The sequence below is a fragment of the Calonectris borealis genome, chromosome 2 (genome assembly GCF_964195595.1).
Source record: "Calonectris borealis chromosome 2, bCalBor7.hap1.2, whole genome shotgun sequence".
Taxonomy (NCBI): Eukaryota; Metazoa; Chordata; class Aves; order Procellariiformes; family Procellariidae; genus Calonectris; species Calonectris borealis.
In genome coordinates, this window is record NC_134313.1 from 168638256 (window position 1) to 168652700 (window position 14445).

A 14445-nucleotide genomic window follows, 5' to 3' on the forward strand; every position below is an offset into this window, starting at 1 on the left:
CTGATGTAAAGGACAAAGTGTCTGCAATTGCTGGGTCATCCCAGCAAGAGAAGGGGAAAGGAAGGAGCTTTACACCTTCTCCCGTAATCTGCTTGGCTATACCTAGCCTAGAGTTGCTCGAACACAAAAATCCCTCGGATTGGCCAGCACAGGTGCTTAGGATCAGTGTTTCATTGCGCCAACCTCGAAGGGGGACATACTGTAAGGTTATAAATAGCCTTCAAGCCTTGTTATTGTCCATGTGATTGGATGGAGGGTTGGGGCTGGGATGGGGGACCTGGGTCTCCAGTTTCCCAGGCAAATGCAGCCCAGCCAGTTGTGCATTCTAGGAATCGCCACCCCAGCTCAGTTGTTCCTGTGCGTATGCATAAAATGTCATTCCTCGTGACAGAGTTGAGGCATCGGAGAATGCCACTGGTGAGTGCTGGCCAGCAAAACGTCTCCCCCTCTCCCCACCACCAGATGCTCCTAGACAGCGCTGAGATCAGGATTAGAAATATCCTGGATTTAGCTGGTGTCTGGCTTTGGCTGACAGCTTTTCTGCCTCTGGATTAAAAGGCTCAGTGCCTCTGAACTCCTGTTGCAGCTCTTTGGTGTGTGAAACAGGCTTTGCAGGGTGATGAAATTTGTTTTAATCCTTGTGGTCGGTTGTTCCCAAAGGCCTGTCCCAACACTTTGGAGTTGGCTGTGTAGGAGTTGGGACTGAAAATGGAGAAGGTGGTCCATGGAGGCTGTGATTTCATGCTGGAGATTGCTGTGAGGTGTCCCTGCTCTCCTCCCTTTCCAGAGTCTTATAATACAGTCTTGTCAAAACCTACAAGGTCTGTGGCTTTAGTACCGTTTACATGTTCTTGTAACTCCATGAATATCTCCTCTCCAGAAGTGGTGGGGCTAAAAAACTTGGCCAAGGGACTTGACCCAACTCCCAGTGCTCTCCACCCCAGTAGCTGTAGTCAGGATGTCCATATGGCTGAGACTCAGTCTTGGATTTAGGTTAGATGTCCTTACTTGTCATCTCTGCTCTACACTGTCTATGTGACTTTGAGCTAAACGAACTCCAAGGATGAGCTGGAGGGAGTGGATCTCCCCTTTCTGCCTGCTCTTTCTTGTCCTGTTCCCACTGTAAGTTAGTTCCCAGGAGAAAAGGAGATGTCAGGGCTCTCTTGCATCCTTTGCCTCCACTTTACTTGGCACGGCCAGGCTCTGGTCATTGGCAGTGATTTCTAAGCACTAGTGTAATATCTGCAGCTAAACAGCTGAGTAACAGTTGTGACGGTTGTCCAGACACTGAGAGCCCTCATGGCAATCCAAGTCAAAGACCTTTGCTGCAGGTCAGTGATCCGGTGTTCCTATTTTTGTCCACCCACGCCGTGTCTGTCGAGTTGGTATTGCTGTCTGACAGCTTTCCTTGCCTATTTGCAGCAGCGGTTGAAATGACTTCTCTGTTTATGCTCCTAGAATAATTGTACCTTAGCCTGGTTGAAAGGCAAGCCCAGCAGCCCACCAGATTCACAACATCGCCATGAAGCCAGGCAGAGAACAAGCAAAGTGCACGTTGAGAAGGAAGCTTTTAGAAGGATGGTGGTTCATGATCAGGAGAACATATGTCTATATAGTCAGGATACTATATAGTGGATCTAAACCATTGGCACAATATGGTGTCAGTAAGAAGATGATGAGAGATGTTTGAGTTGGAGATGAGGACCCAGGCTGGCTTTGTAATTGCAAGATCAAAACTTGCAAAGCTTGCTTAAGATTTCAAATTATTGAAATCTGAAGCCTGAGCATTGAACTTCTTGGTATGGTTGATGGATTGTCTCTGACATTGCTCACCCCTGCGTGTAGATTAATATCAGGTTCAATCTGCTTCTTTGCTCCTGGTCCCACTGCCAGTGCAGCAGTGGTGGAGGATGAGTTGCTCAGCAGGCAGTACTAGGTTCCCTTGCTGAATTTATTGATATTTTCCTTGTTGAAGGCAGTGGGTTAAATAGGAAACTCAGCACGTTTCCTCTACTTGTCTTTCTCCAAAGAAGCTGCCCATTAACTAACTGCTGCCTTATAGACTTTCCAACCATTGACTAGCAAGAGATGCTAACCTAGTGGCTATGACAGACTGAAACCACTTTGAACTAACCAAGGTTATTTGGGCAATAACTCATATGTATTTGATTTGGTGTGAATCAAAGGCAATATAGGAGTGCAGATAGCCTTGATTTGTGCCATTTTGGAACTGAACACTTTTGAACTGGAGCACTCATTATATAACTAAGATGCTCTTACGGCCTCTAATGTGTTAAATGTCCCTGTGAGTTCCAAAAAGATCATTATGGCCATTTTGAGCAGGAGCTGAGATGCAAACTGAATGCAAGGTTATGCAGCAAGCTGATGATGGAGCAGGAGACTGAAGCCAGTTCTCCTGAATTCCTGCTCGGCACCCACTGTGTTTTTCCTCTAACCAAACCGCAGATTTTATGTCTATTAGTGAAGCCATACATGCATGAACTGAAACCTTTGCTGCTGTACAGACTGCTTCGGACTGGGCTAAGAATGGACAAAGACTTTCTTTTCCAGTACTTTGTTTTGCTACGGGAGCTTGCTGCAGTGCCAGCCTATGTTGGGGTACTTACAGTGTATGTATGGATGTGCGTGTGCGTGTTCGCTGAGGGAGTGGAGGAATATCTATTAAAGATATAGCACAAGCTTGGTGGTCTCTCACTGATTCTTAACAACATATAATCCTTCCCATCTAATTACTCCCAACCATGGCAAAACGTATAAATAGACCCTTGAGACCCAGCAAAAAAAGGACCTGTGCTTAATTGACTGATTTGGCAACCAACCCTTCTGGTCAACACGGCAGTTTCTCCATGGTGTCACACTAACAAACAATCTGCGTATTTCTGCGAGGGTGACATTATCCTATCCCACCTAGTTTTAGTGTCTCTTGGTAGACATTCTTATTTAATTATTATTTTACTTCTGTGTTTTTTACAACCTTGATGGGCTGACTGTAATTTTGCCGCCACCAATGAAATAATCACTGAACATGTTCTGCCCGTGATGGCTCACAAAGTTATATGATATGACCTCAATCGCTAATGAAAGGGCAAGCTTGTCTAGTGTGAGGATGAGGTAATTAGACCAGGACTTCTCCAGCCTTCTCTTTATTGAAAAGTAGGAGCTCTGAATAGACCACTTATTAAAAAAGCAATTTCCCTTCCTTTGCCAAATCTGCTCTTGCTCATTCAGCTATTCTTTCAGAGGGGTCTTGGCTGGGGAGGGTGTGTGTTGGGGGGAGATGTGTGTATGTGTCAAGGGGATGGGGGGTGGTGGTGGTGAGAGAAGTCAACTGTATTAAAGCTCCGTTGCCAGCAATGAAGTTTCTTGGTTATATTAAGTGAAGCACAGGCAGCCTTGCTAAAGCTCTCTTCTTCTCTATATCCTCCCCCCTTTTTTTCCCCCTTGTACACACAAGTGCAGCCCTCTTTTGTAACCCATTAATGAAAAGTTGGAATATTAGAGCACTCAATTAGTTCCACTGGGCTTGAGTAAGTGATGTTTTAATTAAATTTGCCCAGTTTCTCAGCAAAGTATCATTAAACATGACTTTCCATCTCCCTCTCTGGAGCGTTGCTAAGTTTCTTAATCCCAGGAGTGCTGACCTCTTCCAGAGGTATGTCTGGTCAAGCATGTCTTACAGATCCAAGGGGCACTATTAAAGGGGGCTGCTCTTACCCAAGAAAAAAGAATTATCATGTTCTCATTCCCTTTTCCCTTTATCCCTCCAGAAGGAGGAACACAAGCAAGCCTTTGCCTTCAGGACCCTGAAGCCAGGGGTATAACCACAGTCTCCTTGAGAAGCCAAGAGTGTTTAGTGCAAAACTATGGGAGGGCAGAAATGGAGAAGAAGAAAATTCCCCCCTCGAAAGGCAATATCTTTAGGCATTATCGCCCTTTGAAACTGGTTCCTTTCGTGACGCTTCCTTAATTATTTTCGCACGGTATCAACCCATGTGTTTTGGTCTGTGCAGATTATATGCACCTTTCTGAAGGATCCTTGTCACCCTTGTTGCTGTAGGCTTCAAGTCCAGATCCCTCCTGAGACATGTTAAGCCTGCACCTGTGAAACCGTATGGGATGCTCTGGAGAGGATAGTGGGATGTGCATGGACTTTTCCTTGCTGTTGACTTGCTTGTTTTGGAAGTCCATGCAAGGAATGGCTTTTCCCCTTAGGCGGTGCTGGCAGGGATCTATCTCAAGGGCTGAGCGTGCCTCCTGCTCTGGAGACGGACTCTCCATATCAGGTAGATGTTTGCCCAGCTATCATCTGTCTGAGGAACTTCACGAGCTATCACATATCATGTTATCAGAGCATACCACCCTCTTCATTTCTGTATCTCCATTTTTACAGAGGGGAAATTGAGACCCAGAAAGATTAAGTGACTTACTAAAGGTCACACACAGGCGTAGCGAAGCAGAGACTTGCACCCCGGTCTTCTGTTGCAGAGACAGTGTTTACAAGCACTGCCCATCCCGTCTCATACGGTTCCTACTAGCAAACATGATTCCAGTCAAACTCCAGAGTCTGTCGAACAGGCGAACTTAAATGTTAATCCCTCTGTTTTTCTGCACCCTCAAAAAGTGTAAAAACTGCTCTTTTTGATGAGATAAATCCATATAGCTTACTAATACACTTGCTGCGTGGAAAAAAAAAGAGGAGACTTAATGCATCCTTTAAGTAGTTTCTTTAGGTTTGCAGTGAGAAATCCAGCATCGCACTTTTACCGAGGTACAAATCAAACCTAGCAAATAGCAGCCTCTCTGAGACTAGCTCTTGACTTTGTATGTGCAGATCAGTTTGCAGGGCCACCACTAGTATTAATTGCTCCAGGTTATGACAGGTAGGAATGCATAAGCATGCTCTCTGGGTTTTCCCCTCCTTCTTTCAGGCTGAGATTGGTTAAGCCAAAGTTTTTCTAAGGCCTGGAAATCAACACTCTGGAAAAAATTGCTTGCTGTGTCCCATAAGTAATTGCAGTTAGTTGTTTATGTGGAGCTTTCTTAGCATGTGAAGCACTGGGAATACTGAAGGGGAAAAAAATACTTTTAAAGTTTTCAATTGAAAGTAGGGTTATGTTATTCTATGTTTAAGTGTTTGTATTTTATGCATATTTCACTAAAATATGAGTGTTCATATTTTTAAAGAAGGAAGGGTAGTGGAAAGGGAAAACTGTTCTGAAAAAACAGTTTGAGAACAGGCTCAAAAGAAGGGCTTTTTTTAACAAGATGGAAGAAAAAAGGGAAGGAGAAAGAAAAGAAAACTTCTAACAATCTCTGAAACTTTTATAATTCAACCAATGGCAATGGCCAGTGTGACGGGACAAGTCTGGTCTTCTGGTCATTTGGGCAGTGTGAAGAAATGGGGACCGTGGCTGCTGTCCAAACAAACGTTAATAGTTGAGCTGAGAGAATAACTACGCTTACTTAAATCGAAGGAGGATATGTATATAGAGGATGGAAGAGATTTGATTTGTAAAGAAGCATCCCAAAGCCCTTTCTGAAGTAAGACAAGATGAGGGCAGGCTTTTTCCTGGATGACTGACTCTAAGGAGGTTCATCTGCTCCCTCCTCTCCCCCAAACCATAGCGAATGGTTTGAAGCCTTGGAGCCGCAGACCAGCCATGACGACAGCAGAGTTATAACCGAGGAATTCCCACGGCTGCGCGTCCGCTTCGGACTGCTGCTGCCCAGACAAGAGTTGTCTGAAAACCACTGCCAGAGCCCCGTGACCCAGCTGGGAATGAATGGGAATCTGTCCTCAGCGTTTCAGCTAAAACACTGAGAAATTGTGTGTTGCAGCATGTCTGAGACTGATCATTACGGGGGCACTTAGTCTGAGCTTCGTAGCAAACCATTGTTGTGAGGAAGGATTACATGTTGCATAGCAATGCTCTGCTGTGATCCCTTTTCCCTATAGCTCTTGTAAAGCCATTTGGGCAGGCGGTCCTGCAGTGCTATCTAATTTCCTCTTAGCAGCAAACACCGATAAAGACAGTTCAGTTTTGGTCTATCATAATTGTTTTCCTCGTTGTGCCTTTGTCAGTATTTGGTGTTCTCACGGCAAGATCAATGGGAGTTTGTGTTCCTAAGTCAAACAAACTAATTTGCTCAAAGAGCCTTATTTTCCTCCCAAACTGCTCTCCTGTTTGTGAGACTACAAGACCAGGTGGTTGTTCAGAGGAGAGTGGCAAGACGTAATTTCAATATGCGATGCTATCCCTGACCCACTGGTTGTCTTTGTTCAACTTCGCTTTCATGCTAGAAGCTCTCTACAGCATATAACACAACAAGGATTCAAATGCACACTTGTGTTGCTACTCCTGAGTTACTAAGACTCTGCTGGTGTGTGGTAGCTCTGGTGTTTAGGCCATAGGGAGCATGAAACGTTTTGTGCTTTGAATTTAAGGTAATATATTTTGCTTCACATCTGTGACAAGATAGAAGCATGCATGTGGCTGCTTACCTTGGTGTAGATGAAATACGATTATTGAATAAGTGGTGATGCCACGTGCGTTCAAGAGAGGTTCAAGTCTACGTAGGATGGAGGCAGATCAGGCTCTGAACTGTGTGATGTGCCTTGAAAAGAAAACAGGAGCTGCCTATGGCTCTTGAAATGATAAGCTTGTGTTAAAGTCTTATTCTGCCTTCTGTACCTTAGACTTTTTTGGTAATAAAAGCTAAGTTATTCTATCCTGAAAGTCCTTCCAGGTTTGAAAGCATGATCGAGACATTTACCCATTTGTCCCAGCTGGGAAAGGTTTCTCCAAGACTGCTCTGAGCAACCTGCTGACTTGGATAAATCTTGCTCTGCTTCCTGGAGGAATGAGGTGGATTTAAGTGTCTCTGACAGGAGCCGGCAACAAGAGGAGGAAGGTCTTTGTGGAAGCTGGGGAACGAGACGAGAAACAGAAGGGCTTTGCCAAGATTCATTTTGGCTCGTGGGTGGTTAGGGGCCCGTAGGCAGCAGTTCTCCATCACGCATCGCCTTGAGTAGCTGCATCGTGACTGACAGCAGCAGGGGAGGCTGGCTGGGGAAGAAATTTTTCTAGGATTTTTACTATAGCTGCCTCATAACATTCTTGAGCCCTTCCTGGCCCTTCAAGGAGAAGGTTTATGGGACGGTTGGGATGCACCACACTTGCACAGTGGCCATATGAAAATCCACATGCTGGATTTCATGAACTGGTGCATTCATGAGAATGGGGACAATAGAAAGCTTTTATGCTTTGGTCCACCAGTGCACGACATCTAAGCTGTCCTAGCCACTGGTTAACGAGCTAGAAGTGGGTCAGGAAAAAAAAGGACTGGGATTCATTAGGGGCTTTGTTCATCACTGTTTAAACACAGACAAGGAGAATAGGATTAACCTACCTAAATACATGCATTAGTACCCTTTGAGAGACCTTTATGCTCCTGAAGGGGCAGCTGGTGATGAAGTGCAATGTTTTACAGTAGCGTAAATAATGCTAGATGCTGATATTTAGGAGCCTGAATTCCTCCCAGAGGGTGGGTTCTGCTCATAGTTTAGGATATCTAAACTGAGGTGCCTCTGTGTGAGCTGGGTCCCTAGGCTCCTGTTAGCGAGTGGAGACGGTTGGCGCCTGGAGAGCTGTTCAGCTGAGCATGTGCAGGTGTCTGCTTCACTGTAGGATCCCCTGCCTGCTTTGGCTCCACTGAGTCAGATGGGAGCTTAGAAGTGTTTCTCGAATATAGACATTTAAACTCAAATGTCTGCCTCAGTGAGGTCAACCCTGGCTGGATGATGTGATTCAGGTGCCTAAACCTACATGCCTATTCCTGACTGAAGGTCTGCTGCCATCTGCTAACTGCCAATCCATCAGGGTCTGGATTTCCAACACGTGTTGGGCTGTATCTACCAGCCCCATGTGGATGCCTTGGATATACTGCACCTGCAATGTCAGCTCTCCCACCGAGCTCTGGAGAGGTGGCTCCTGATGAGAACAGCTCCATGTCCAGGTTCCTTTCCTGCATTTCATGACCATGCCTCGTTCAACCAGCTCTAAATCCAGCCAAGCCTGTGCACAGGAGCGTGTCTATCAGCCGAGCCAATTCCTGTTGGTTTCTTGCTTTCCCATCTCCTGTACAATGGTGGTCGTCTCCTTTTCCAGGTGGAGCCGATGCGAATGGGTCGGCGGGAGGTGGAAGGGTTGAGAAAAGTCTGACCTGATGAATGACTGCAGTGTGCAGCCCTTCTGCAAGTATCTCAGCAATTTTGCCCAGTTTGCTGATGGTCTGGGCGTGAAATCAGGTATAGGAGCTTTGTTTCACATGAACTCAGCTCTCACTTTTGGACAACCAGTGAAATGTGACTTTACATGAGGGACAGTATGGGTGAGGGGTTCTTTTTCTCGGTGTTGAAATGTGTTCTGTACGCTCCTGTCTAACATTGTGGGATTTCTTGCAGAGTTGGCTAGACACTTTGGCATGCAAAGCGTGACAGCCCCTAACCAAGCCGGCCCAGCTGAGTACTAAAAGCAGTAACACATCTCTCTCTGTAACCCGTCACTTGTTTGAATGCTACTGTGTATTATTGGATTGCATTTGAAAAGGTCTTGGCTGTCGCAGGAATGAAGTGTGACCATTGGCCAGGCTTTGCTGAAGGCCGTATTATGCATAGTGTCTTTCTAAAAATGTCTCTGTAATATCAGGATTGGGCCAGACCCCAATTCTGAGTCCATGACCTATTGCACATTTGCACATGGTGCTCAGCAGGACTCATGCAGCCAAATAATTAAGAACCGGATGGTCAGGAAATGGACTGGAGCCAGTCCTCTGCTGTCATCAGGCCATAATGTTGGCAGATGCCATAATGGGCAGAGGGGGGAGTTTTGGTTTTGTTTTTTTTTTTTTCTTTTTCAGATACCGTAGATGCCCAAAGGAAGGGCACTTTCAGTAGTACCTTGACAGGAGGCAGTTCTATAAAACAGACTCTGTTCTAACTTGCTATTTTAAGGAGTGGTTACACCTTACCCATTTAAAGTCAAAATGTAACCTATTTTTGGGGAAGGGGGAGAAGGGAGAACTAGAACTATAAATATCTGTTTATAATCTGTGGACAAAATGCAGGTTATTTGTGACTGTCCAAATAATGTGTCAGCTCTCATGTTGCCCACAGAGGATTCCCAAGCACAAACCTATCTCTGGAGAAGGTGGAGGAGGACATTCAAATGCCATTTATAAGGAGATGGATATGCTCTTGTGCCATGAAGCATCTTTATCGCAGTCTGATTTGAAAAGGACAGGATCCTTTGTTTAGCATCAGTCAGTTTATGGGTATGGGGTCCTTTACGGCACCTGGGGGGCTCTTACCACCTTTGTCTCTCTCTAAGATGAATAACCATTGACTCTCTCATTGCTTTCTTCTCTTCCCTTCCTGATACTGCTTCTCCTCCCCACGCTGCTTTTTCTGTTGAAAATAACCTTCTCCTTCCATTCCCTCCATCTCGTATGAGAACACTGTGGTTCCACTGACTCTGCTCTTCCTTCTGTATTTATGCTTTGTGGTGGTCTGAAGAGAGCTATTCCCACGCAAGCTATCCCCAAGCAAGATCTGGACACCTTCCTATATGGAGATTGACGTTCTTTTGCTTTGGGAATAAATTAAACATATACATTTACTTTCTGATATCTTGAACAAGTTATTTCCCTCCTTTAGGGATCTGTGAGATGAGCCTAATTTCTCATTACAAAACCCACTGCAAGTGTTTGACTATTAAAATAAAATAAATACATAAATAAATTAAGAAAGGATTTGAAACCAAGCCTTGCCATTGATAGTTGCAGTCAAGAGGCATAAGCAAGCGCAAAGTTTAGCATGAGAGTCCTGGCGTGGAGGGGACATAATCTACTTCAGTTTCCAAAGGTTTAAATGTCTTCTCTTTCTTTTCCACTTTGAGTTTGAAGACCTTGGTCGTAAGTGCTCTGCTTTTTTTGTGGAGAGAATAAAATATACATTTCCATCCTAGCTGGGAACACCTTAGAGAAGGTTCTGCCAATACATTATAGAAGCCTGCACATGTAGGCTTCTTCATTGCTAGCAGAAAAAAATTGGTAGGTCATGCTGCCACACTCCAGAATAGGATCCTGAACACAGGTTGGAGAGGAGGAAGCTACCTGGATGCTTTTGGAGCTGATGGTTTTGGTGGTGGCGATTCAGGCTGTTGTTCTCGAGGACTTACATATAATTTCAGCTACATGAAGGTTTTTCCTCAGTCACAAAGTGAACTGGGTGGGATACTATACCTAGTCGCTACTGGCGGAAGCAGCATAGCTTAACCATGTTTCCACTGAGACTGTGCTGCTAATTGGGAGCTGCGTGAGTTTAAGGTGGTATCCTGTGTGTGGTGGTGTGGAGAAGGTTCCTACTGTCAACACTCATGCTCTGGGGCATGTGCCACCCCACTTGTGTGTTTGTGTGTGTTACAGCAGCACTCTCCCTCTTCTCTCCACTAAACCAACTCCTTCCACTTTTGTTACATCTTATGTCCTTGTTCTTATTAAAATAGATAAATAGGTGTTAAAATATGTATTAATCTCTTAGTTGCATCACAGCTTCAGAACTCTGTCTACGTAGATGAGTGCCAGCACCAGACAGCCTTTGTACAGCTTACTAGTATCATTAACTAGCCAATAAAGCAATATTCTGGCAGGTAAATGTCATATTCCTGGAAACTGGGACCCTTCGAAAACAAGTATTTCCTGTAGTGTGCGGTTTTTGTCCTCTTCCAACAGATAATTTTTGTATTGTCATCAACTTTGTGTTCCAAGAGTGTCTTCTAGAGAATGTCTTTTTTTGCTCTGTGTCTTGATTTCTTCCCCCATAACTGATTTTCTTTCGGGGCCGTGTGTGTCTGCAGGTCATCAAAGCCGGAGTGGAGACAACCTGTAAATGCCACGGCGTATCTGGATCCTGTACTGTCCGAACGTGCTGGAGGCAGCTCTCTCCATTCCATGAAATAGGGAAGCAGCTGAAGCAAAAGTACGAGACATCGCTCAAAGTGGGCAGCACTACCAACGAGGCCACGGGGGAAGGAGACATCTCCCCACCCAAGAAGTCCATCCCTGGTCACAGTGATCAAATCCCAAGGACTACGGATCTTGTCTACATTGACGATTCCCCAAGCTTCTGTATGATGAGTAGATACTCACCTGGGACTTCGGGAAGGAAATGTTACAAAGACAAGAACTGTGACAGCATCTGCTGCGGGCGAGGGCACAATACGCAGAGCCGGGTGGTCACCCGTCCGTGCCAGTGTCAGGTCCGTTGGTGCTGCTACGTGGAATGCAAGCAATGCACCCAGAGAGAAGAGGTTTACACCTGCAAAGACTGACGCATCTTCTGCTAGATGGCAACCCTTGGTGACGGGCGATGGCGATCTATGAGAACTACATATGGAGACAAACAGGGTTTGATTGACCTTCTGGGATCTGAAAGCTATGTTGAGACATAAGCACTTTGTAGGGTACAGGTGACCCAGTTGTGTTGCTGTTTTGTTTTTGTTTTTGTTTTGTTTTCCTGTAGACTGAATTTTAATGAGGTCCAACTATGTGGAAATAAGTGCCTGTCACACTGGGGTTAGACACCAGTTGACCTTCACCTTAGTCGTCCACGCAGTTTGACAGATCATTCATCCTTGGAACATCTTGATCGTTTCACCAATACTCCGTGAACTCCTGGGCTAATATATTCTCTTTGGCATAAATAACCTATACTACTTTATTCCTGAAGCTTACCCAACTGCTTAGAGAGCTAAGCAGATACAAAAGGAAGATCTTTTTGCTTTGAATGCGATGGTACGGGAAGCGATCATTTATTTCCCCTTCTAAAACTGGAGAGAGGTGTGTAGGGTAAGCAGGAACAGCCCTGGTGGTTCCTCTAGTGGAGTTTCTGCACATCGAGCAACCAAGGCTCTGACAAAGGGACCCACTGGGAGGGTAAGCTTTTAAACGACAACTCCGTATCCGCATGCTTTGATCACCAAATACAGCTCAAAAAATGTTGGGTCCACCATGTTGCAGACAGAAATATATCCAAGAAAGAGGTTGGGAAGACAGTAGAAAACCAGATGTGCCTATCCCCTTCAGTCCAATCACGTGTTCTTTTTTTAAAACAATTTCTTCAAATGCAGTTTCTTTAGCACTATCGCTGTCTTAATTTTTTTTTTTTTTAAAAAACCACTAGATACTTTTGTTTTATTTTCACTTTGTGCATGATTTATTTTTCTCTCCTCTTCCCACCTCTTGTTGATCAAATTCACCCTGTGGTAACTGCTTCAGAAATCTGAACTGGAACTTTTCAGTCTTATGCCAGCTGAATTTGGACGTGTGTTTCTGAGTAGGACAAGAGAAATTCCAGTGCATCTTGGAACACAGTGCTGTCTTGCATTGTATAGCAGCCCTTTTGGACTGGATCAGACCTCTGGAGGAGTTGACTTTTCTTTTACTAGGTCATCATTCCATTTACTCTAAACCATGGCAGTGGTACATGACACAAGCTGTATGTAAACCCTATGACCTTAAGATTTTTTTTTTTTTTAACCACTAGATTGAGAACTGTATTTTAAAAAAACAACTGCTAAATGGTAACCAACTATAGGATTTGGAACAACCAATCAACGAAGAGACAAACTATCAAGTGGCCAGAGAAGCCAGAAATTGACTGCAGTGGTAGATCGCTCTGACGCTGTGAAATAGATGACATCCTTCAGCATTTTGTTTTTCCTTTGGAGAGGATACTTACAATCCAGGACTTGATGCATCACTATCCTTCAGTCATATATTGGATTGGAAGCAGCCAGTGAATGCCTCAACGAAGCTTTCTAAGGAAACACTGGAGAGCAGAGGGCATTTTATTTTATTTTTGGTAGCGATTTTTGATTTGGTCCAGCAGTAGCAATTTCCACCAATTTTATATAAGCCATTGATTTGGTTCTCAAAAGAGGAAAGCTGGCTGGAGTTTTTCGAGCAGTAGTAGATGTTAGCCAAGCAAAAAGAGAGCAGTTTTCCAAGATGGACCATTATTTTTCAAGATGTTTTTTCTTAATATTATTTTTTTTTTTTCCCCTACTAAATATAGTAGCCACTAATATTTAAGCTCTTCATGTGCATCTACTGGGAGGAGAAAAGATTTTTTTTTTTTTTTTCTTGGTAACAAATACCTGCAGTCCAGCCTGGCCCGTTGGCATCAAATCTTGAGGTGGGGGCATGGGGAGGGACAGGATGTTACTGTTAATAGCGCTATGGTCCTGCAAAATGAAGCATACCGTCTCTTTTTGATATTTGCTTATTTGCCGTACAATTCTGGAGGTTGGGGTAGTGCTGGAAAAGGAGGAATCCACACATGGTGTTTGTCCCTTCCACCGCGGCAAACGCGTGCTGGTGCGTTTGATGCAGAAAGCTTGCAGGAAGGTCTCGCGGCTTCTGGGAGATGCACCGCTTTGAAAGTCACCCACGAGCAGTTTATCTAATGGTTTAAAAAATAAACTGACTAGAAACCTATTTCTCAGTGTGTGCATGTGTGTATATATATACACACACGCTGACACATAAATATATATATATAAATATTGAACGAACATTTATTTATTGTAAAGCCCTTCAGAAGGACCTTCTTATGGTTTCAATGTGGTATTATATTAAATTCTCTTTCTCCCTCTGTCTCTCTCTCTCACACATATGTGCGAACTCACTGTTACATTTTCGTGTGTGTGCTAGAATAGCTCTTCCCCTCCAAAGTAAGGCCGGATCCAAACCTGCTCAAAACATGACGATTTTTGGGTCTGAATTACTATTTCTGGCCCATTCTTTTAAAAAAATATTTGTTCTTAATTAAAGAATGGGCTGCAATTTATGTGCATTATTATTATTATTATTATTAATTATTATTATTGTTATATTTAAACCATGGGCCTCATTTTCCTTCTTTTCACTGGTGTCTCTGTCTCCGTTGACCTCGCTGGAGTAACTCCACATTGCACTGGTGTGAGAGGAGAATGAGTCCCTAGATGCAGAAGAGAAGGCAGTGTTGGCATCGATATCATTGCAGAGAAAATGCCAGGGTCGGATGGGGTAGGGTAGCTTGGTGTGTTTGGCAGTGGGGGGGAGAGAGAGATGGGTGGGCAATAAGGCAGACTGTCAAAGCTTGACTAGAAGAAAGAGGCAAAGAGTGAATGAACTACTGAGTGAAAGAGCTCTTCTGTGTATTATAACTCACGCACTGAAGCCTGGATGCTTTCTGTAAGTATTTAAAAAAAAAAAAAAAACAACCAAAAACCACAAAAAACAAATTGTATTTATGTTAATGTGGATATATTACTTGCCTGTTATATATTGTAAATAGCAAGGTTTATTCTCCTGTGGTTAAAA

The 14445-nt window shown here is 44.1% G+C and overlaps 1 protein-coding gene across 1 annotated transcript in view; it reads left to right on the top strand.

Annotated features, from left to right (window-relative positions):
* The window catches only part of WNT9A (Wnt family member 9A), a 56257-nt gene extending 42655 nt beyond the window's left edge, over positions 1 to 13602 (top strand). The window contains exon 4 of the mRNA XM_075144361.1: positions 10938 to 13602. Coding sequence (XP_075000462.1) covers positions 10938 to 11411 — 474 coding nt within the window. The 3' untranslated portion in view covers positions 11412 to 13602. The remainder of the gene's footprint in view (positions 1 to 10937) is intronic.
* The last annotated feature ends 843 nt before the right edge of the window (positions 13603 to 14445 follow it).